The following is a 20,572-nucleotide window of genomic DNA, read 5'->3' as shown; positions in this document are numbered from 1 at the left end:
ATTCAGGAGCATACTATAGTGGAAGAGCCTAAATACAAAATTCCAATCACCATGGATAACGATGTTAGTGCACGAGCTGCCTTATCTGCACTTTGAAAATTGGGTGATACACTAAACCAAGATTAGAGCTAGATCCGTATTTTACAAGTTTCATATACCTAAGTGATCATCACATGGAACAAGTCTACAACACACTCCTCAACTTCAAACTGTTTATCTAATATCCCTCTACTCTTGAAATATTAGCAGGCAAAGGTTTGCGATGGAGTAAATGTTACTATCAGGGAGAAAAATGATAGTATTAATTTTATTGTAGCCGCGTACACAGCCTGATAGTCTATAGCATTTATGTGTGTAATTCAGCATCTATTTACAGCGTACCTAGCTATATATACTAACAAATAAAAAAAAGTAGCTACTGTTTCTCCTTGTGAATATCAAGTTGCTTGTAAGGTTGGATCATCTGGCTCCCTTCACAATCCTAAATTGGTCCTGGACTGCCGACGTGTTCGAGTTTACAAACTGAAAAAAGAGAGTAACAGTTGTTCAGACTTGAGATGCAGCCATGCACCATTGCTTACTCAGATAGTAGCATTTTTTTAAAAAAAAATCAATCATTCCATGCAATAGTTATTTTACTACTCCCTCCGTTTCACAATGTAAGTCATTCTAGCATTTCCCACATTCATATTGATGCTAATGAATCTAGACATATATTCCCACATTCATATTGATGCTAATGAATCTAGACAAATATATATATGTCTAGATTCATTAGCATCAATATGAATGTGGGAAATACTAGAATGACTTATATCGTGAAACGGAGGAAGTACTTGTGAGCAATGATGATTTTACCAGTTGGAATATTTCATTATGAGAATTTAATTTAGACAAGAGACAGAATTGAGAGTTAAGACAGGTGATATTCTTTTCTAATAAAGATGAAGATAAAGTTAAAGTAAGAAAAACAAGAAAACCATCAGTACATAATTAATTAAGTTTAATTGTTGCAAACTTAAAAAATAAATTTATTTTATATTTTAAAGGAACTTATATATATAAAGTTTTTACACAAAACCCACCGTTCAGTAATTTAAAAAGCGTGTTAACAGAAACCGAGGTAGAATATATATATGTGGACTGACCTGAACCAACATATCAGTTTTCGTCGCATGTACCCTGGCATATCCAAACTCTGAAATCCTTGATAAGCTCCAGCTATGCAGCTGAACAATTTAACAGAAAGACAAGCTTGTCACTTTAACAGTATGTGAGTTTTCAGGCGTTAATGCGTTCTTATCAATTAGGAGTATATCAATTTGTTACCACCATACTATGTAGTTTGAAACGATGTCTATAATTGCCTAGGAGAACAACATACACAAAGGTGTAGATATGACTCTTACACCAATCTTAGGGAAGCCATCCAAGTTGAACCCCCCTGCTCCAACAACGGCATGAACAGGTGCGGCGTAGTTGCTGTTATCGTAGGTATCAACTCCTTTTGCGTCCTTCTTTGGCATGCCTTTGCAATTGCCCTGGTATACCGCACACGTTCTCTCGTAGTTGTGTACATGGCCAAAGAAGACCAAATCGACCTGTTCATCATAAATCAAAACATCCTTCTATAGTCTAGTATTCTATGAACTTATGAAGGTAGATTTAAGTGTGACTAAAGCTGCATTCCAATCTTACCTTGTGGTTAAGCAAGAGTGGCTCAACAGAGGAAACGAAGTTCGGATCAACGCTGGGCGGAATACCGCTGCTGGATGAATACATTGGTCTATGCCTGCAGCGGTCATTGAAGTGACAAGTGTTAATTCTTTCTAGTATCAGACAATTTGCATTCTGGAGTACGGAACATATTTTTTTACCTGTTTTGTTTCAGAAAATAATATCTTTTGTTTGTTTGATCTCTAGGCAAACATATATTTTTTAGAAGAATAAAAGATCATTTAGCTTACCCAATGAAGATCACCCATGGTGTTCTTGATCTATCAACCGATGACAAATCCATTTCCATCCAATTGTACTACTCACACAACAAAATTTGGAGAGTGACATGAACATGTAAACGATGTACTCCTGAATAAGTGAAAAGGAATAGAAAGGTGACTTTGATCACTTACTTGGTCTGACTTCTCTGACCACTCGTGCTCGGTGGACATCACAACGAAGTGAACGCTCCCTTGCTCGATCGAATACCATGGTTTGTCCCTACCGGAAGCAGGCATGGGGAAGTAGGACTCGTAGGGGACTCCACATTCGCCGCCTGAATCCGGCGTCGGATATACCGATCCAGATCCTGCATAGTCTCTGATGAAAGCATCATCAGCTCATTGTCATCCACACCTAGAATATGCACAGTGTTCTGGGTGCAGGAATCACCTCTCGTGGTTACCAATGGCGGTCATGTAGGACACCTGCGACGCGAGCGGCGTGATGAGGTGAAGGAAGAAATCCCATTCGACAAGGAAGCCCGTGGCGTAGCTGATGTCTCCGATGTGGAAGATCGAGTCGACCTTTCCGGTTTGCATCTCTGCAGCTACTGCTTTGGCCACGGAGGTCGATCCAGGCTGCAAATTTTGCATCGTTTAACACCAATCATCATCGTTGTCTCAGAGCAAATATACCACGCGGAAATGTACGAGCTGCTAATGAAAATGGAACATTTGCAGGAATGTAGGATTTTGTGTACCTGAATGTAGTGTTCCACTGATGGGTCCAGTGGAGCCTTCCCCATATCACCAAAGATCACGAAGGACAGCTCGCCTGAACCTGCAGCTGGTGGGGTTCTGAATTCGGTTGTGTTACTCCAACCCACGGAATCACTGCACATCAGCGGCAAGCCCGTATTGAGGATGTTACTGACAAGTGACAACTGCTAATTTTTACAGCAAAAAAGTGAAAAAAGAAGGGGGGAACCTGTACCTTCCGTAACGGTAATTGTAGGACTGAGATGGCTGGAGACCGGTCATGAGTGCCGAATGGATGTAACCCGGATCATGCCACCCGAAGTCCTTCGCAGGACTCGGCAGCACGGCGATGCCTGCACATTGGAATTTTCATTCCATTTGAGATAATAAACATGATATTGAATTATCCTCTTTTACATTGCATTTTCCCAGTGATGAACACATGATTAATTACTACTCACTGCACATGTCCTTATGAGTGAATGTCGTGGCGACAGAGGTAGCAGTCTTGCCCGTCCCGTACTGAACCTGCTGCGGCCTCGCGTCTCCGCTCACCCACGTAAGCCTCATCTGATTCATCATACAGAAATGCAACAAATTACTCCATTTGCAGCTGCAGAAAAGCAAGGTGGAAAAGCTTTGGATGATAGTAGATGTGCTCACCGAGGTGGCCTTGGAGTCGACGCTGGAGAGGTGGCCGTGGAGCGGCTTGGCGGGGTTGGCGAACGGGAGCGCACCGGAGCGCTTGAGGACGCACGGCGTCGCGAAGCCGCCGGAGAAGAGGACGAACTCGACGTCGGTGCGGAAGTTGATGACGTGGAACGCCAGCGTGGCGGCGCAGGTCCGGACCTTGCAGGTGCCGGACGCGCGGCGCTTCTGGCACGCCGAGGCCTTGCAGCCCAGGTAGCCCGGGTCGCTTGTCAGGTACTGGGCCTGCACGCCCGGCCCCGTTAAAATTTTGGCTGGATCGCAACTACTCCCTTCGTTTCATATTATAAATTATTTGATTTTTTTTCTTAGTCAAAAGTTTAACTAATCTATTAACTTATTAAAGGAATAGAAAACGAAGCCTCCACGTTCGCTCTCACGGCCTAGAAATTCTCATATTAATCGGAGAAAAAGAAAAACAGAGTTCATATAGAAATACAATTTAGAAAAGGTTAAAATTCAGAATTAAAAATAAGTTTATTTTATTATGTTTATTCTGAATTTTAGTTAGTTTAAATTCCCATATGAACTCTATACTCTACTTCTAATATTCCTTATTTTTAATTCCGAATTTCTTTTTTTTTCTTAATTGTATTTCTATATGGACTCTATACTCTACTTCTAATATTCCTTATTTTTAATTCCTAATTTCTATTATTTTCTTATTATATTTCCGATTAATGTGAGAATTTCTAGGCCATGAGAGCGAACGTGGAGGCTCCTTTTTCTATTCCTTTTCTTAATTGTATTTCTATATGGACTCTATACTCTACTTCTAATATTCCTTATTTTTAATTCCTAATTTCTATTATTTTCTTATTATATTTCCGATTAATGTGAGAATTTCTAGGCCATGAGAGCGAACGTGGAGGCTCCTTTTTCTATTCCTTTAATAATATAATAGATTCGAAATTAAAAATAAGGAATATTAGAAGTAGAGTGTAGAGTCCATATAGAAATACAATTAAGAAATAATAGAAATTCCGAATTAAAAATAAGAAATATTAGAAGAGGAGTCTAGAGTCCATGCAGAAATAGAATTAAGAAATAATAGAAATTCGGAATTAAAAATAAGGAATATTAGAAGTAGAGTATAGAGTCCATATAGAAATATAATTAAGAAATAATAGAAATTCGGAATTAAAAATAAGGAATATTGGAAGAGGAGACTAGAGTCCGTATAGAAATACAATTAAGAAATAATAGGAATTCAGAATTAAAAATAAGAAATATTAGAAGTAGAGTATAGAGTCCATATTGAAATTTAAAACTAACTAAAATTCAGAATAAACATAATAAAATTAGAAGTAGAGTTTAGAGTTCATATAAAAATACTACAATTTACAAATAACTACAATTCGAAATTAAAAAAACATGGGAAGAAGAGTCTAAAGTCAATATAAGAATATAATTTAGAAGTAACTGAAATTCGAAATTAAAAATTAAAGAATATTGAAAGATGAGTTTAGAGTTCACATAAAAATACAATTAGAATAATAAAAATTCAGAATTAAAAATAAATAATATTGAAAGAAGAGTCTAGAGTTTATATAGAAATACAATTCACAGAAAACAAAAAATCGGAATTAAAGAAAAGAAATATTGAAAGACGAGTCTAGAGTCCATATAGGAATATAATTTACAAATAACTAAAATTTGATATTTAAAATTATTAATAACTAACACGCATATAAAATACAATATGAATATTACACATTAATAGTTTCGTAAAGTTAGTACAAAATTTAAATTATGTTGCCATTCTAATATATTTGAATAATACATTGAGAAAATATATATGCTATTATATGAAAGAAAATATAATGATGCTAGCCGCGCAATTTGCGCGGGCCACTATGCTAGTTTATAGAAAAAAAATAGCAATACATTTCAATACAAAACGAACAACGTATCAAATATATTCAGTATTAAATTTAATAAAACTAATTTAGTGGTGTGGATGTTGCTAATTATTTTTATAAACTTAATTAAACCTAAAGAATTTTCATAAAAGAATCAAACGGCTTATAATATAAAATGGATGGAGTATATACTTCTTTAGAAGCCACTGATGATGATAACATTGAATATGCCACGACCAACTCACCCTTTGTTTTTGCAATTTTTATAAATGAGCCATTGATAATTTATGATATTATGGAATAGTCCAGTATTTATTTCAAACAAGTGAATATATATATATTTAAATAAGCAATGAAGTGATAGTAACATGCATATTTGATAAAAAATATATATATTGTCTATAGCATTTTGTAATGTATTGTCTTTTACCTATAACAAAGCATGAGCACTTTTCTAGTTGTTGCTGATGACTCTATTAACAAAATTCTACCCAAATAAGGTGCTCCCTCTATCTTAAAAAGAATAAACAAATTTAAACTATGAACATGGATAAGTATGGGCATTTTTTTCGCTCAGAAAAAAAAATGAACCTAGATAACGTTATATTCAGATTTATAGGTAAGAATTAATTTTTTTTTGAATAAAGTGTGGACTGAGGTAGTTTTAGAGTAGATATTACGAGGTTGTCTGATTTGAGTCATGCTGTCATGCATGTGTGTGTGCCGTTACCATATATATATATACTTCATGCATGTGAGACGTTGACGATAGGTCATTAGCACGCTTGACAGTGGAGAACGCAGGAATTTCATAATGAGTGTATAAAGTAAATCAAGCAAGATCCTCGTTCAAAAATAAAGCTAATCAAGAAACCATTGGTTAATTTAAAAGTTGAGGCCTATGAGCAAACACTAAAACAGAGGCAGTTCCACATGTGATTTGGTTGGGTTGAAACTGGTGTTTCTGGTGGAGGGAACCACACAATTATTTAGATCTAACCATAGTATAAATACATGATACATACTGGAATTTTTTGTTAAAGTATTTAGGTGTACAGATGTAGACCCATGACAACTAGGTCCGCCGCCCCTGACGCTCTTGACAAATAGGATTGCTTCACGAATGATCATTCATGTGAGGCTTATATAGCACAGGCATTGCTGCACCGTGTAGCAACTAACGATCTGATTAGCACGTCGTTGTCGAAATGTCCCAATTAATTTTGCTATCGCCGCTGTCTTTCCTTGGACTCAACAACCAATTTAAGGAAATCTTCAGACATGGTGGACATCATCAAGGATTTAATATGGCAAGTGTCGTATGTCACGTTATATACGTACTACTAGATCTGATCGACAAGCTTGATCAGGGTTACGTTGGTGTGTGGCAACTAAATCCTCCTCCTACTACAGTGGAAGAGTTACTGGTGCAAACTGCTACTAGTAGCTAAATTAGATCAAGTTAATTAAGAGCATAGAAAAAGCGGTTGTCTTTGCATGCAAGAACTCACCTTGACAGGGTAGTGGCACAGAAGAGGGAGGCTCGCCAGATCACCTGTCTCGATGTAATTGACACCGTTCAGAGGGCACCCCAAGACACTGCATGCGCATCCATGAATTAATTTACTCGCACACAGTTGCATTAATTACCAGAGGAAGAGATCGATCCAATCAAACTCAAACAGAGACGTTTACAGTGATGATGAAATCGATTTGCATGCATTTTCTCATTCACCTGGAGTTTGAAGGCGTGATCATGGCGAGCCAGTGGGAGCGGTCGGGCCTGCGGACGCCGGAGACGGTCACGTTGAGGAACGCCTCGTCGGGGAGCGGCGCCCCGCCGGTGCTGACGCTGATCTCCAGGTACGGGCTCGGGTCCAGGCACGTACCCAGCGGCTTCCTGTTCACCGTCCTGAACTCCGACTTCCCCGCGAAGCTCACGCGCATCGTCTCCGCCGCCGGGAGTAGCGGCGAGCTCGCCGCGGCGGCGGCGCAGATGCCGCCGATGAGCACGAGCAGAAGAAGGAGGCGCGCCATGGAGCCGGAGCCGGTGCCTGTCGTCGATCGCGTCTGCCCGTCCGCCCCGCGCCGCGCGCAGCCACGCTGAACCAATCAACTGGCAACTGCACGGGAGTACGTGTGAGCGTGTGGCTGGCTCTACACCTATACGCGCGCCCGGCCGCGCGCGCACTGGTGAGACGAGGCCGTTATAACGGGCACACTGCGATGAAACACGTACGCCGACGTGAACACACACACACGGGCACACGGCTCCTCCTCCAACAATGTGGATGACAATTAACGGGGAGACGTCGCGGCGGACGCTTCTGGGCGCGGAGCCATCGGTGATATCTGCGCCTCTCTGAAAGGGAAATATATATGGGGGACGAGGGAATCGAGAGGGATATGCTGTACGTCGCGGCGAGCGTGGCGGGAACGGGCGGAGCGGCCAATTCCTTTCGCTGTCCGCAACCACGTCGCTTGCGCGCGATTGCAATCCCTCCTGCATTTGTAATAGCTTTTCACATGTACACCGGAAAAATGCCCGAGAATATGTCTTGTTCACAGGATTGTTACCTGTCAAACGGCGAAAAGGGGGAACCCTGTGTGTATCAGTGTATCTGCGCCATGCTGCCATCGGCGGGCAGTTGATGGGGGTGATCAAGTGGCCGAACCGTGTGGCGGTGTGGCTTCGGCTTTAGGGTGTTCCAACCAAACGCATGGGTGATGGGCGGATGGAACATGGGGGCAGCAGTACTGGTTCATGACAATGTTAGGCGCAACAAGCCGGGCATACATTAATTTGCCGCTCGGTTCGACTGCTTTTGTTCCCGGCAGCCAATGGTTTTCTCGTTGGGCAATTGCTTCGCTGCGAGGACACGATTATTGCTAAATTGTCTTGACATATTACACCGATACCATAGATGATTTAAAATAAGGGTTCTTTTGGTTGCTACTACTATTTGCTAGTTCTCTCGATATTTCAGACACTGTATCTGTTTCTTAGTACAGCTTCGTTTGGTATATACTCCTACTATATATCAAATGCACGTGCCGAAAAGATTTCATCAGCTACTAAGATCAAGATTAAAAAGTGACTTAGCGTGGACGTTCTCCGTCAGTTTTTGTCAACTGGCATAGAACAAACTCTAGGACGTCACGCCATCGATCGTGCACGTCGCGTCGTTGTGATTTGCCAAACATAGTTAATTGAAGATCCAAATGGCATTGGCCAGTCGTGTTACCATTAATTGATTATGTACCAACTAGCGTATGATCCTTCCTTTTTCTAACTAGGTAATGTACTTTGATAGGCTAATGACTATTTTTGAATGGAATATGCTAATGACTATTGTATCAGTTGCTTATGGCCCACCTCACAAGTGTACTATGAAAAAGTTTGCCAGTGACAATACTATTGCTCAAATATTATTATTATCTTTATCTTGGCAATGATTTTGCACTAACGGGGGGATATACTGCAAGCATTGCAACACAGAACAGTTTCATGATTTCCATCAATTTGTTTTCACAGAAGGCTTTTTTTTTTACATTAGCCAACAGTTTATCCACTCAAATACAAGTGATATAGCAATGTACAGCAACTCCAGGACATTGATCCTAAAAGAATTTCCAATGAGCACAACAGGAATATTTTTTTTTGCCGTATAACATGTAAAAACTGCAATCTACGAAAAATGTCACCTGGATACAAGCTTGCAGAATTTATTGAAGATGCAGGACTTGTAAACTGTTAGCGACAAAACAGACTGGATAATTGATCAACTGTAGAGTTTTAATGAAAGTAAGGAGCTGAAACTCAATTGTTGAGCTGTCTTCGGTTGTGTCTGGAAAGCCAAATCAGCTAGGAAGAAGTCATGAAAACCATTACTCAGAGATATCCTTTGTTATCCCCTGTGATCCATATAAACAAGAGGAAAAACCAGTACAAAATCAGATAATTGTGATGGCACAACTACCTAGACACATAGTAAACTAGCCAGAAGACAAGGATATCGAGCAACTCATACTCATTAGTTTGTTTGAAGCATCAATTGATCATATATTCATATGCACCTGAGTAATCTCCATGCATCAAACAGATGATCTTCTAATATGCCAGTTTATCATCCTGATCAACCATATCCAAATATCATCGATTATCTCAAATACTCAACGCAGCAGTGAAAAAAGATCGGGTAAAAACTTGTATTCATTCCACTGATGCCCCCAAACAGATTTCACCAAGTAGCATGTAAAGTTATCCTCTGAATACTTCAGCAGTGAAGCCAATCAAAAGAGGCTGTGTCCTTCCATTCTGTCCCAAAACTTCCAGGTTGTGGAAACCATATGAAAAATCAACTGACTGCAGGAAAAGTAAAGTCCTGGGGTTCGCCCACCTTGATGGAGCTTGACCCTCTGATCTTCCACACATTACGTTCCTCCATCAAACTCCTAACCCTTAGCACATCTTCCCACTGTCCACCCATAGCATAAAGGTCAGAAATCAGTGCATATAATCCACCATTTTCTTCTGATATCTCCATTGACAAGACTTTCTCTATTCCCTCCACTGCAATGTAAAAATTTTTGAACTTCTTGCATGCTGCTAACAATGAAGTCCAAATGATGATATTTGGCTCCATTCTCATGGTCTTGATAACCTCATAAGCATCCTCCAGTTTCCCAGCCTTTGCATAGAGATCAACAATGCAGCCATAGTGATGTATAGTCGGCTCAAAGCCATATGTGTCAACCATAAGTTTAAAGAACCTCCTCCCTTGATCCACCAGTCCAGCTTGCCCGCATGCACTGAGAACAGCTGTGAATGTCATCTCATTTGGTTGCACTCCACTCCGACACATCTCCTCAAACAGCTGGATGGCCTTTTCGCTGCCAAGATGCGCTGCCGACCCACAAATCATTGCGGTCCAGTGCATCACATTCCTCAAAGGGACTCGGCAAAACACACGGGATGCATAATCAAGGCGGCCAGCCTTGGCATAGCAATCAATCAAAGCCGTGCCAAGGTGCATGGTGAAGGTGATTCCGCGCCGGACAATATATCCATGAATGGCCCTGCAGGACACTGGCAGCAAGCCAGCTGATGCACAACCCGTGAGAACGGTGACGAGCATCACATAATCTGCAGCAAGCTGAGTGGTAAATGTCATTGTGCGGAAGAAAGCAAGGCCTTCGGCTACGCGACTGTGGGAGAAATAACAGGCAAGCATGGTTGACCAAGAAACCACGTCCTTGTCAGGGATGCCATCAAAGAAGGCTCGCGCGGAAGCTAGATCGGAGGATCGGCAGAGGGACCCGAGCATGACGTTGACGACGACCAGGTTGCAGGTGGAGGGTGGTATTTGATCGAACAGGTGGTGGGCGTGTTCGGGTGAGAGGAGTGAGTAACCGCGTAGGAGGGAGGAGGCGACGTGAGGGTAGGCGAGGAGGTTGGACCTGATGAGGTGGGCGTGGAAGTGGGAGAGGAGAGGGAGGGAGGCGGCTGCCGAGAGGGGCTTGAGCGCGAGGACGGCGGGGCGCCAGGCGAAAAGGGCGGGATCGGAGGGGCGGGCGTGGATGCGGATGAGGGAGTAGAGACGGAGGGCTGATGAAGGGCAGGAGGCTCCGCGGAGTGCGGTGACGAGTTCGCCGGCGGCGAGGTGCTGGAGATGGGACATTGGGGAGCAAGGGCACGGCGTGCCGCGGTGCCGGCGCCGGCGCCGGCGCTGGTGAGCTCGGTTTGGAATTTGGGCGGGGCAAGGGCAGCTGGGCAGGTGAGGGGAGGCGACCGGTTGGTTCTTCGGTCGGGTATCTGCGGCGGCTCGAACAGGTTGGGCTGCTTGCCGGTCGAGCTGTCAAGCAACCGGAATCACTACAGGCCCATCCAGTTGCTTGACGGACCAGTATTTTTAGATGAATTCTTTTTGGAGTAAGTCTATTTTAAGTCCCTTATTGACAGCGACTTGCATTTTCATCCTTGAAAAGAAAAACCAGATACAACGGATTTCTCAACTATCGAAATCGGTGCAATATAGGTCTCACGGCAGTATACCGGATGGTTTTGTCCGACGTGACAATCTTAGTCAGCATGGGTCTCATATGTAGAGAGAAAGAGAGAGAGAGAGGGAAGAACGGGTGAGGGTGCTTGACATATGGGGTCCACACTGACTTAGATTGTCACGTCGGACAAAACTACCTGGTATACTGCCATGGGATATATATTACACAAGTTTTGATAGTTGAGGGACTTGTTGTATTCGGTTTTTGGTTCAAGGACGAAAATCGAACTCGTTGTCAAGTTAAGGGATCTGAAATGAACTTATTCCATTCATGGAGCCCACAAAAGGAAACTGGAATCAAATCCAACAAGGGCCCTTTTATTGAGTTGGACTCTAAATAATTTATTTTCTATTAATTCTATAATTGGCCCAATTGACTCTCAGATAATACTTTTTTTATCTAACATCATAGTCTATATGTGTATTGAAAGCTGATGACTTTGGATATAGGTGTGCCAATATATGGGAGAACGAGAGTTGAATGAATTTAATTACTTGAAGCTAGAGCATAAAATGCTCCTTCAAGAATCAAGAGTAAGTCCAAAGAGCATAAAATTTAATTACTTTTGCCAGATAATAATCTTGGCCTAAAAGTCTCAGGATTTCATTGTTTTTTTTCTCTCCATTTGCAGGTGCTTGGAATTTGAGCCAGCGTAGATGGATCTTTTGCTCAAGGTTATATTTGACATTGCAATGAGTTCAAACACATTAGTGCTGACCAGTGCATCTTGGCTAAACCACACAACAATTGACAAATCTGATGAAATTATTTGTTGTACTGGTCAGGAACATCAACTACGCCTTAAAATTCAGCAGGCGGAGGCACAATACAAGGGCCTGCTTAACGAATACGTATCGGTGGCTGCTGTGAGGACACACAAATGATTGGCATGTGTCTACTTCCTTTGCGCTCACTTCCACATACGAAGACATGTTTGCAACATGAGAAGAAACTGAATGTACATTAGTAACCATGAAGCTTTGTGATCACTTGGCTCTCCGGTCAGCAAGCTACGAGAATGCCCGCTCGGTGTTTCGTCACCTCACCTGGCTTTGTCATCTGCTGAATAGCTTTGGTCTCTGTAACTCTACCAATGTACTGTGCAAAGACAACAAGTTAACAAAGATTACGGAGGGCCAAAACACTCCCCGTCTGTTTCCACCAAATTCCGTTGATTATCACGGGAATAGCTATCCATTTTCTGAATTTTAACTATTTGGCTTGTTTAGATACTACTATACTTAGGCCTGTTTAGTTCGCGAAAAGAAAATTTTTGAATGTCACATTAGACGTTTGACCGGATGTCGGAAGGGGTTTTCGGACACGAATAAAAAAAACTAATTTTATAACTCGACTGGAAACCTCGAGACGAATCTTTTGAGCCTAATTAATCTGTCATTAGCACACGTGGGTTACTATAGCACTTATTGCTAATCATGCACTAATTAGAATCAAAAGATTCGTCTCGCGATTTCCTCCCTAACTATGTAATTAGTATTTTTAAAAATCTATATTTAATGCTTTATGCATGTGTCCAAAAATCCGATGTGATGTTTTTAGAAAAAATATTTTGGAAACTAAACATGCCCTTTAGAAAAAAAAAGTAAAAGGAAACCCTCCATTTCCAGATGCTTCATGCCGAAGTACCCGCGGTCAACCAAGCTGGGTCCGGCCCGGCCTTCCTGTGTATTAAAAGACACGATAGATTGGCAGATTACCACCATCGTTATGGCCCAACCACATTGACAACACGCGGCACACGCTGCGTCCAGGCCGATCCGGTGTTGCCGAACAGCCTGCTCGTGTCGCCGCCGCGCGAGTACAAAACACGCTCGGCACGCCACGCGGGGGCGGCACGAGCTTTCCACGGTGGATTCCCCCCATCCATCCCTCTCGCCCGAGTTCCCTGCCTCGCCGTCCCTCCTCTCATCTTGCTTTCCCCTTCTTCGCCCACGCGGCCGCGGCCAAAGCCCACCGACCGTGCCTGCCTTCCCCCTACCACATCACCGCCGCGGCGTCCACCCGAATCCCCCCTCCCACAAGACGACCGAAGAAAAACGGGCAATCGCCAAATCCCCGTGAAACCCCAAAGCGGCCGCACCGCGGGCCGAGCCGCCGAGGCGATGGAGCTTGCGACGCACGACCTCGCGGCGCTGGGCGCGGCCGACCTCGTCCGCGTCTCCGCCTCGATCCCGCGCGCGGCGCCGCGCACCTTCGCGCTGCTCACCGCGGGCCTCGTCTTCCCGCTCTCCGCCGCGGTGCTCGTCCACTCCCTCTTCACCCACCCCATCATCCTCCGCCTCCAGGGCGCCAACGGCGACTACTCCTCCTCCGACTCCGCCCAGTGGCTCAAGCTCTTCGCGTACCAGTTCCTCTACCTCATCCTCCTCTTCACCCTCTCCCTCCTCTCCACCGCCGCCGCCGTCTTCACCGTCGCCTCGCTCTACGCCGCCAAGCCGGCATCCATCGCCTCCTCGCTCGCCGCGCTGCCGCCCATCCTCCCGCGCCTCCTCCGCACCTTCCTCTGGGTCTCGCTCCTCATGCTCGCCTACCACCTCGTCTTCGCCCTCACCGTCCTCCTCCTCCTCCTGCTCTTCGCCCCATCTTCCTCCCCGCCCTCCCTCCCCTTCGTCCTCATCCTTGTCGTCGTCGTGTTCGTCTTCCTCGCGATCCATGTCTACATCTCCGCATTGTGGCACCTCGCCAGCGTCATCTCCGTGCTCGAGCCGCTCTGCGGTCTCGCCGCCATGACAAAAAGCAAGCAACTGCTTCAAGGGCGCACCCGCACGGCCGGCGTGCTCGTCGTCTCCTACTTCGCCGCCTGCGGCGTTACCGCTGTGCTGTTCCGCGCGGCCGTAGTCAAGGGCCGCGGCGAGGAGGGGAGCCTTGGCCTGAGCTTGCCCGGTCGGGTGCTTGCTGGTGCTGTGCTGGTGTCTGTTCTTGTCTGCGTCAATTTGCTGGGGCTACTCGTGCAGAGCGTGTTTTACTACGCTTGCAAGGCCTTCCACAACCAGCAGATTGATCGAAGCGCATTGTATGAGCATCTCGGAGGGTACCTTGGTGAATACGTGCCTCTCAAGAGCAATATTCAGATGGAGAACCTTGATGCATAAAGGGTAAGAACTGCTGGATCTTGCTCTAAAGAAGAGAGTAGGATTTGTTTTGTGCTCTTCTATCTAGTTCACTATGATGCTTTGTAATCTGTAAGTAGTAATAATATGGAATGGTCTATGCAATGGAACAGAGATGCATAAGGAAAATTCTCTTTCTTTTGCATTATTGTGTCTCTGTTTACATTATTTTCCTGTCATTCATGACTAATTTATGATATACGGGTTTCTTTTCCTCTTCTCTTTATACTAGTGTAAGGAGTAGTTCTCATTTGTCAGTGCTATATTCGACTGGGTTTAAATGACACTTGTAAAGATTCTTAAACTTGTTCTAGATAAATAATGCACTGTGATAAAAAAAATGATTTTACACATTACACTATTTGGAAGGTATAGATGATTTAGGGCAGGGTTGATTTTACACATTACACTATTTGGAAGGTACAGATGGTTTAAGGCAGGGTTGGAGATATCATATTGTTAGTGGTGGAGAGTATTTGGCTGTATCTAGTTGTAAAAGATCACCCACTGGTATGATTGTTAGGACTATAAAAAGGCACTAAATTTCATTCTGATTTTCATCACCTCAATAGGAAGAACAAACTTGTTGAAATTGACAAGCATTAAATCTAGTCATTGCCCTACAAAAATGTGCTATGCTACGTCTCTGCTGATTACTTTATTGAATTGCAAATAATCACATGATGTATCAATCTGTTTTGAACATGCAAAGATTCAATAATCAATAGAGGTAGTAACTTATATTATGGTTCTTTTATTCTTCAGACTAGTTCTCATTCTTTTAAAATCTTTCAAAAAGCTTGACCTTGGACGTTATTTGTCATACGATGACTTCTAGATTTTCTTCTATCAAGTATTAGTGGTTACTATATTTTAGTCAAAAGCATGACGATAATAATGGGGGAACCTCATGTGTGTTACTATCCTTAATTGTACAAAGAAGATAGCAAAGCTGCAAAAACTAACATATGGTGAGTCAATGAGAGAAAGATTTAACAATAACAACTTATGAATTCTGATAAATATATGATGTGGTGGATTTCAGTTGTTCGCATGCTTGCTGGCTACAGATTGTTGATGCTAAGTCAGTATGCAACGGTAATACCTTACAAATTTTGATGAAAACCATGAAATGAATATATGCTTTGGTGGGTTTCAGTTGGTCACATGCTTTCTGGCTTCAGATTGTTGATCCCAAGTCATCATGCATTATACCTTTGCTTTGCCTGCCTTCGCTGCTGTGTGCAATGTTTTTTTGGCTGACTGAAAAGTAGAAGTCTATGACGCATCATGCAATCCCCATGTTATCCAACTTTTGTTTCTTAACAGTCTATATGGTTCTCCCTATGGTGAGGCTTTATCTGTTTTTGTGGATGTCTTGGAGATAAACTGTTGTTGATTAGTAGTATTCATTAATGTCGTCATTCGTCTCTTCACTACTGTCAGAACCGTGAAGATCAAGGGATATGTAATGTGGTGACTACCTGAAGAAATCTGGTGAGCTGCTCCTGTTCCTAATGTAGTTTATCTGGCTGAGCCTGACTGAAAAGGCAGGATAACGACAGTTATTGCTAACTGCCCATCTTCTTAGAGTAGCATCTGATAAATTCAACTTGTCAACCACCAAATTCACTACCCTGGCTCCCAACACCAGACTGGGCAAGGAATTCCACCCATGAGTTGAGATCGACACACCCGACTGGGCAAGGAATTCCACCCATGAGTTGAGACCGACAGAAGCTGGAGCTGGAGATTTGGACGCTGATGAGTGATGATTCATGGAGCCGTCGTTGTTTGTAGCAGGAACATGCGTATGCTCATTTCAGGAACATGCGTATGCTCATTTCGTTTTTTTATTTGGGGGGACTGCAGCTATAGCACTATAGCAGCTGCCAAATGCTATGAGATAACATATGATGCATTTATGCACTTCCTAGTGCTCTAGTACTTCACCTATAGCACTCTTGAAGATGCATGTGAGCACTCAAAGGACAAGTTACAGTCGATTGCTCATTTTGAGTAATTTGGTGGGAGATTTCTTTGACAATAACATATAACAATGAATTTATGTTAGTTTGGCACACACTAAAATCTTGAGGAACTTGCATAGTTTTGGATTTTGGGTATCGTAGCAAAACTAGAACATCCTTAATTACTCAGCGAAGGAGCAAAATGAGTTATCACGCAGCAACAATAGCAGGATAGCAGCTGCTAAAGGCTATAAAATACACTGATGCTGTGATGCACTTCCTAGTTACACTTACATCTGGAAACAGATCCCCTGACTTTGTGCAGTTTGCAGTTGTGCCACTGACATAAAGTCAGAGTCAAGATCCTCATTCCTTACATCTATGGGCACTGTTGGAGTCTTGGAGATGCATGTGAGCATGTCAAAGCCTCAAAGGACAGAAGTTGTAATGCTGAAGCTTTCTTTCGAGTACTTTGGTGACAGATTTCTATGACAATGACACGTCAATGAATATATGTTAGTTTGGCACGTACACACTAAAATCTCGAGAAGCAAAACCTTCGTGTAGTTTCAAGTATCGTAGTCTTCTCTTCTGACGTGGAACAAAAAGGCAAAACGAAACATCTTTACTCAAATACTCAGCGATGAGCAAAACGATTTGTACTTTGTCACAGCAAGAGTAGCTTGGAGAAGTTTCAACATTAATCGACAGAAGTTTTTCTTTCTAAATGTTTGTGATGAGATAGTGTGAGTATACAGCAATTTTTTGGCAGATTATTCAGCCGGTTTCCAAAAGCTACAAAACATTCACTCAATTTCAAGCCGTTGGATAAAATGCACAGAAGATTGAATCACTCAATTTCCTACATGTTGCCGAGGAGCTTCATATTGACTCAATACAACAAAATTTTGGTTAATATATAGCACAACAGGCTCTAAGCTTCGTCCAATGCTACTACTCCTGGAAGTTCCTTTCCTTCCAGCAATTCCAAACTTGCACCACCTCCGGTTGAAATATGGCTCATAACATTGGCAACTCCTACCTTCTCAACAGCTGCAACAGAGTCTTTACCTCCAATTATTGTTGTTACACCCTTGCCACTAAGCTCAGCCAGCTTCTTTGCAATTGCCTGTAGAAGACAGTTCATGTTTATGTTTCTTAGCATGCAACTGCAAACAGGATTTTAGTGAATCATTACCTCAGTTCCTACTGCGAATTTTTCAAATTCGAAAACTCCCATGGGCCCATTCCAAATGACTGTCTAAGTAGTTTCCAAGGCAGAACTGAATGCAGCAACTGAATCTGGGCCAATATCCAGTCCCATCCATCCATCAGGAATTGCAGAAGCAGAAACAACCTAAAGAACAATCCCATGGGCATATCAAAGCTTAGATTTTCAGCCATCAAATTTGGGTGGAAAGTTTTCTCTTTTTTTGAAGGAATTACTGAAAAGCTTCCAGTATTTATTGGTAATTAATTGATCATGAGCTATAACAAACCTGACAGTTAGCCTCAGGAGCAAACTTATCAGCAACAATTACATCTGTTGGCAACATAAGAGATACACCCTTTTCTTTTGCCTTTGCAAGGAGAGATGTTGCTAGCTCGAGTTTGTCATCTTCCACCAAGGAAGCTCCTACTGGAAATCCTTGTGCTTTGTAAAATGTGAATATCATACCGCCACCCAATAGAAGGATGTCACACTTCTCCAAGAGTGATTCAATAACTCCAATCTTAGATGACACTTTGGAACCACCTACAATAGCCGCAAATGGCCGCTTGGGGTTTGAAACAGCTCCAACAAGGTAATCAAGCTCCTGTGATTTTGTTATAAAAATGAAAAAGAAAAATAGAGAGGTTCAGTCATTCAGACACTCTTTGAAGGAACAAAAAATGGAAGCAGAAATTAATGATTCTTCTTTTAAAGGTGAGTGTTTATACTCCAAGTTCAGGAGTTAGCGAAAAAGTGAAGAGATGCAAACCTTCTGCAAAAGGAACCCTGCAACAGACGGCTTCAAGTAGTTGGTGACTCCCTCAGTTGATGCATGCGCTCTATGAGCAGTTCAAAATGCATCGTTTACATAAAGATCAGCGAGGGAGGCAAGCTTCTTCGCAAACTCTGGGTCATTCTTCTCCTCCTCCTTGTAAAATCTGACATTTTCAAGCAGTAAAACACTGCCGTTTGGCAGCACAGAGACCGATTTCTCAACTTCTGGACCAATAACATCATCTGCCTTTTGAACCTGATTGTGCATGCAAATGCAAATGTTCTTAGCATAAATTAGTACAGATGCGTACACCAAAAGAGTTGACATTGTAACAGAGGAAAGATACCTGTATGCCAAGAAGTTCAGATAACCTTGGTACAAGAGGAGCTAAGCTAAATTTGGGAGTGATACCCTTAGGACGGCCCTGAATCATAAGAATCTACTCATCAGACTGGCACTATGAATCTATGATACTTTGTATGTGAAGAAAAGGTTCACCAACAAGGCAGGTGAGGAGTAAATTATAAAAAATTTCAGCACAATTTACACATACCCCTGCATAATGAACTGCATCTACGATAATCAAATCAATAATGCCAGATCCAAGGACATGCTAACCAGAAGGTTAATTTCTCCTAATACAAAGTAAACAACTGTGTATGCATGTCATCTCAAAATCAATAGAACGAATTGCACACTTTTCTCTGTCCGTGAATACAATAATTCAATTCCTGATGTAGAAGTAATCAAGTAATGTCCTGATAACATCTATAGTAAATCTAGGAATAATGTAGTACAGTATAATATTCAGCACCACTAATGGCCACGGGCACTCATAGAAGCGCATATACGATACCACATCTGAATCCACAGCCTAGAACCTCTGTCAGGCCTACAAATTTCACCATCCGACCATTTTGATTGTCAAGTTTTAGTCAACTGGAAGTATGCAAACAACATTATATCTGAGAAAACATTCAGTACTCGGTTAAAAACAAAACATTCAGTATCGGGATGGCGAGTCTTACGGCTTACCAAGTGGCTGCAAAGGATGACCTTGGCCCCGTTGCCAATGAGGTGTTTGATGGTGGGGATGGCGGCTATGACTCGGGTGTCGTCGGTGATGTTCTGGCTGGCGTCGAGGGGCACATTGAGGTCGGCGCGCAAGAGCACGCGCTTCCCCTCGAGGTCCGCGGCTGCCAGGTCGCCCACGCTCTTCTTCGCCATCGTCGCCACGGCGCGCGCCAGGCGGCTCCCCGCCGACGCCGAGGCCGCTCGACGCCGCGACGAGACGTGGATCGCCAGCCGCGGGTCGGTCCCGCGGGCCGCGAAGCCCAGCGAGCGCGCCGTCGGGCACGGGGAGGCAACGCCAGCGCGGGGAAGCGGCACGGTGGAGGCGGCGGCGCCGGCCACGATCCCGCGGGCCGCGGGGCGGGCCATGGAGGGGAAAGTGGTAGCGGCCACCGACGCCATTGGCAGGAGTTGGGTGCAGTCGTGCAGAGCGGGAAGGAGTGAGAGGGACGACTTCTTCGGAGACAGGGAAAGGATCTGCGACTGCGAGCACCGGATCATCTCCTGGAATATTGGATTGAAATTTCGTGAAAGCTTCGGTCCCTTATAGAAAACTTTCTTTTCAAACTTTTTTCTTTTTTCATTTTAATTTAGTAGCAAAATTCTCGTTGCAACAACGGGAGAAGATAATTTCAAAAGAACCGAACATAATTGAAGGATCAAACTGCATATATACTAGCTAAATGCAAGTGCTTCCTACAAATAAAAAGAGTATGTTATAATATTATCTATTTAAAAAATAATTTTCATGAAATGTGTTGCACATATGTTTCTATATGAAATATTTCTTATTTGAATTTATACGTAACTATGCATTTAGGTTAAACTGTTTTTTGATATTAGAAATTTCAGGGATAATTTACAAAATTTACAACGAGAGCAAGTGAAGTGTCAGATTTGCTACCACTATCTACTAGGGGTGAAAATGGTATGGAAATTTTACGGATTCCAAACCTATTTTCGAAAACAGAATCCGTTGATCGGAATTTTTTTAGAATTTTTCGGAAACGGAAAGAAATTTAGAAATATTTTCTCGGAAACGGAATCGAAAATGATAAGGGCAATTTCCGTCAGAACTCA

The 20,572-nt window shown here is 42.9% G+C and overlaps 4 protein-coding genes across 7 annotated transcripts; 1 reads left to right on the top strand and 3 right to left on the bottom strand.

The window, feature by feature from the left end:
- Window positions 1–256: 256 nt before the first annotated feature.
- On the bottom strand, window positions 257–7,671 carry LOC4327957 (nucleotide pyrophosphatase/phosphodiesterase). The gene is made up of 13 exons (XM_015765889.3): window positions 7,005–7,671; window positions 6,781–6,868; window positions 3,363–3,632; window positions 3,161–3,269; window positions 2,935–3,052; window positions 2,702–2,834; window positions 2,392–2,579; window positions 2,133–2,319; window positions 1,968–2,035; window positions 1,699–1,792; window positions 1,410–1,601; window positions 1,149–1,229; window positions 257–522 (listed from the first exon to the last, which is right to left on the bottom strand). The coding sequence occupies exons 1-13, from the start codon at window positions 7,304–7,306 to the stop codon at window positions 460–462; spliced, it is 1,893 nt and encodes a 630-aa protein (XP_015621375.1). The 5' UTR covers window positions 7,307–7,671; the 3' UTR covers window positions 257–459.
- Window positions 7,672–8,781: 1,110 nt separating this feature from the next.
- Window positions 8,782–11,040, bottom strand: LOC4327956 (pentatricopeptide repeat-containing protein At1g33350). 2 transcript variants are annotated; one of them, XM_015773748.3, is made up of 2 exons: window positions 9,301–11,040; window positions 8,782–9,184 (listed from the first exon to the last, which is right to left on the bottom strand). In XM_015773748.3, exon 1 carries the CDS (start codon window positions 10,948–10,950, stop codon window positions 9,628–9,630), a length of 1,323 nt encoding a protein of 440 aa, XP_015629234.1. In that variant the 5' UTR covers window positions 10,951–11,040; the 3' UTR covers window positions 8,782–9,184; window positions 9,301–9,627. The 2 variants fall into 2 exon arrangements, with proteins under 2 accessions (XP_015629234.1, XP_015629239.1); XM_015773753.3 differs by having other exon boundaries at window positions 9,347–11,040.
- A 2,144-nt stretch (window positions 11,041–13,184) lies between these two features.
- LOC4327955 (uncharacterized) lies at window positions 13,185–16,546 on the top strand. 3 transcript variants are annotated; one of them, XR_001542678.3, is made up of 3 exons: window positions 13,185–14,448; window positions 15,910–15,960; window positions 16,118–16,546. XR_001542678.3 is itself a non-coding variant. In XM_015766805.3 (2 exons), exon 1 carries the CDS (start codon window positions 13,456–13,458, stop codon window positions 14,443–14,445), a length of 990 nt encoding a protein of 329 aa, XP_015622291.1. In that variant the 5' UTR covers window positions 13,185–13,455; the 3' UTR covers window positions 14,446–14,448; window positions 15,910–16,546. The 3 variants fall into 3 exon arrangements, 1 of the variants encoding a protein (XP_015622291.1); XR_001542677.3 differs by having other exon boundaries at window positions 16,060–16,546; XM_015766805.3 differs by having other exon boundaries at window positions 15,910–16,546.
- Window positions 16,547–17,147: 601 nt separating this feature from the next.
- On the bottom strand, window positions 17,148–19,973 carry LOC9268592 (phosphoglycerate kinase, cytosolic). Its single transcript, XM_015766808.3, is given in 6 exon segments — window positions 17,148–17,562; window positions 17,632–17,790; window positions 17,933–18,250; window positions 18,416–18,676; window positions 18,768–18,845; window positions 19,457–19,973. Coding segments are annotated over 6 exon segments (1,449 nt in total). The 5' UTR covers window positions 19,895–19,973; the 3' UTR covers window positions 17,148–17,367.
- Between the last annotated feature and the right edge of the window lie 599 nt (window positions 19,974–20,572).

This window comes from Oryza sativa, chromosome 1 (assembly GCF_034140825.1).
Source record: "Oryza sativa Japonica Group chromosome 1, ASM3414082v1".
Classification (NCBI taxonomy): domain Eukaryota; kingdom Viridiplantae; phylum Streptophyta; class Magnoliopsida; order Poales; family Poaceae; genus Oryza; species Oryza sativa.
This window is presented reverse-complemented; position numbering and strand designations above follow the sequence as displayed.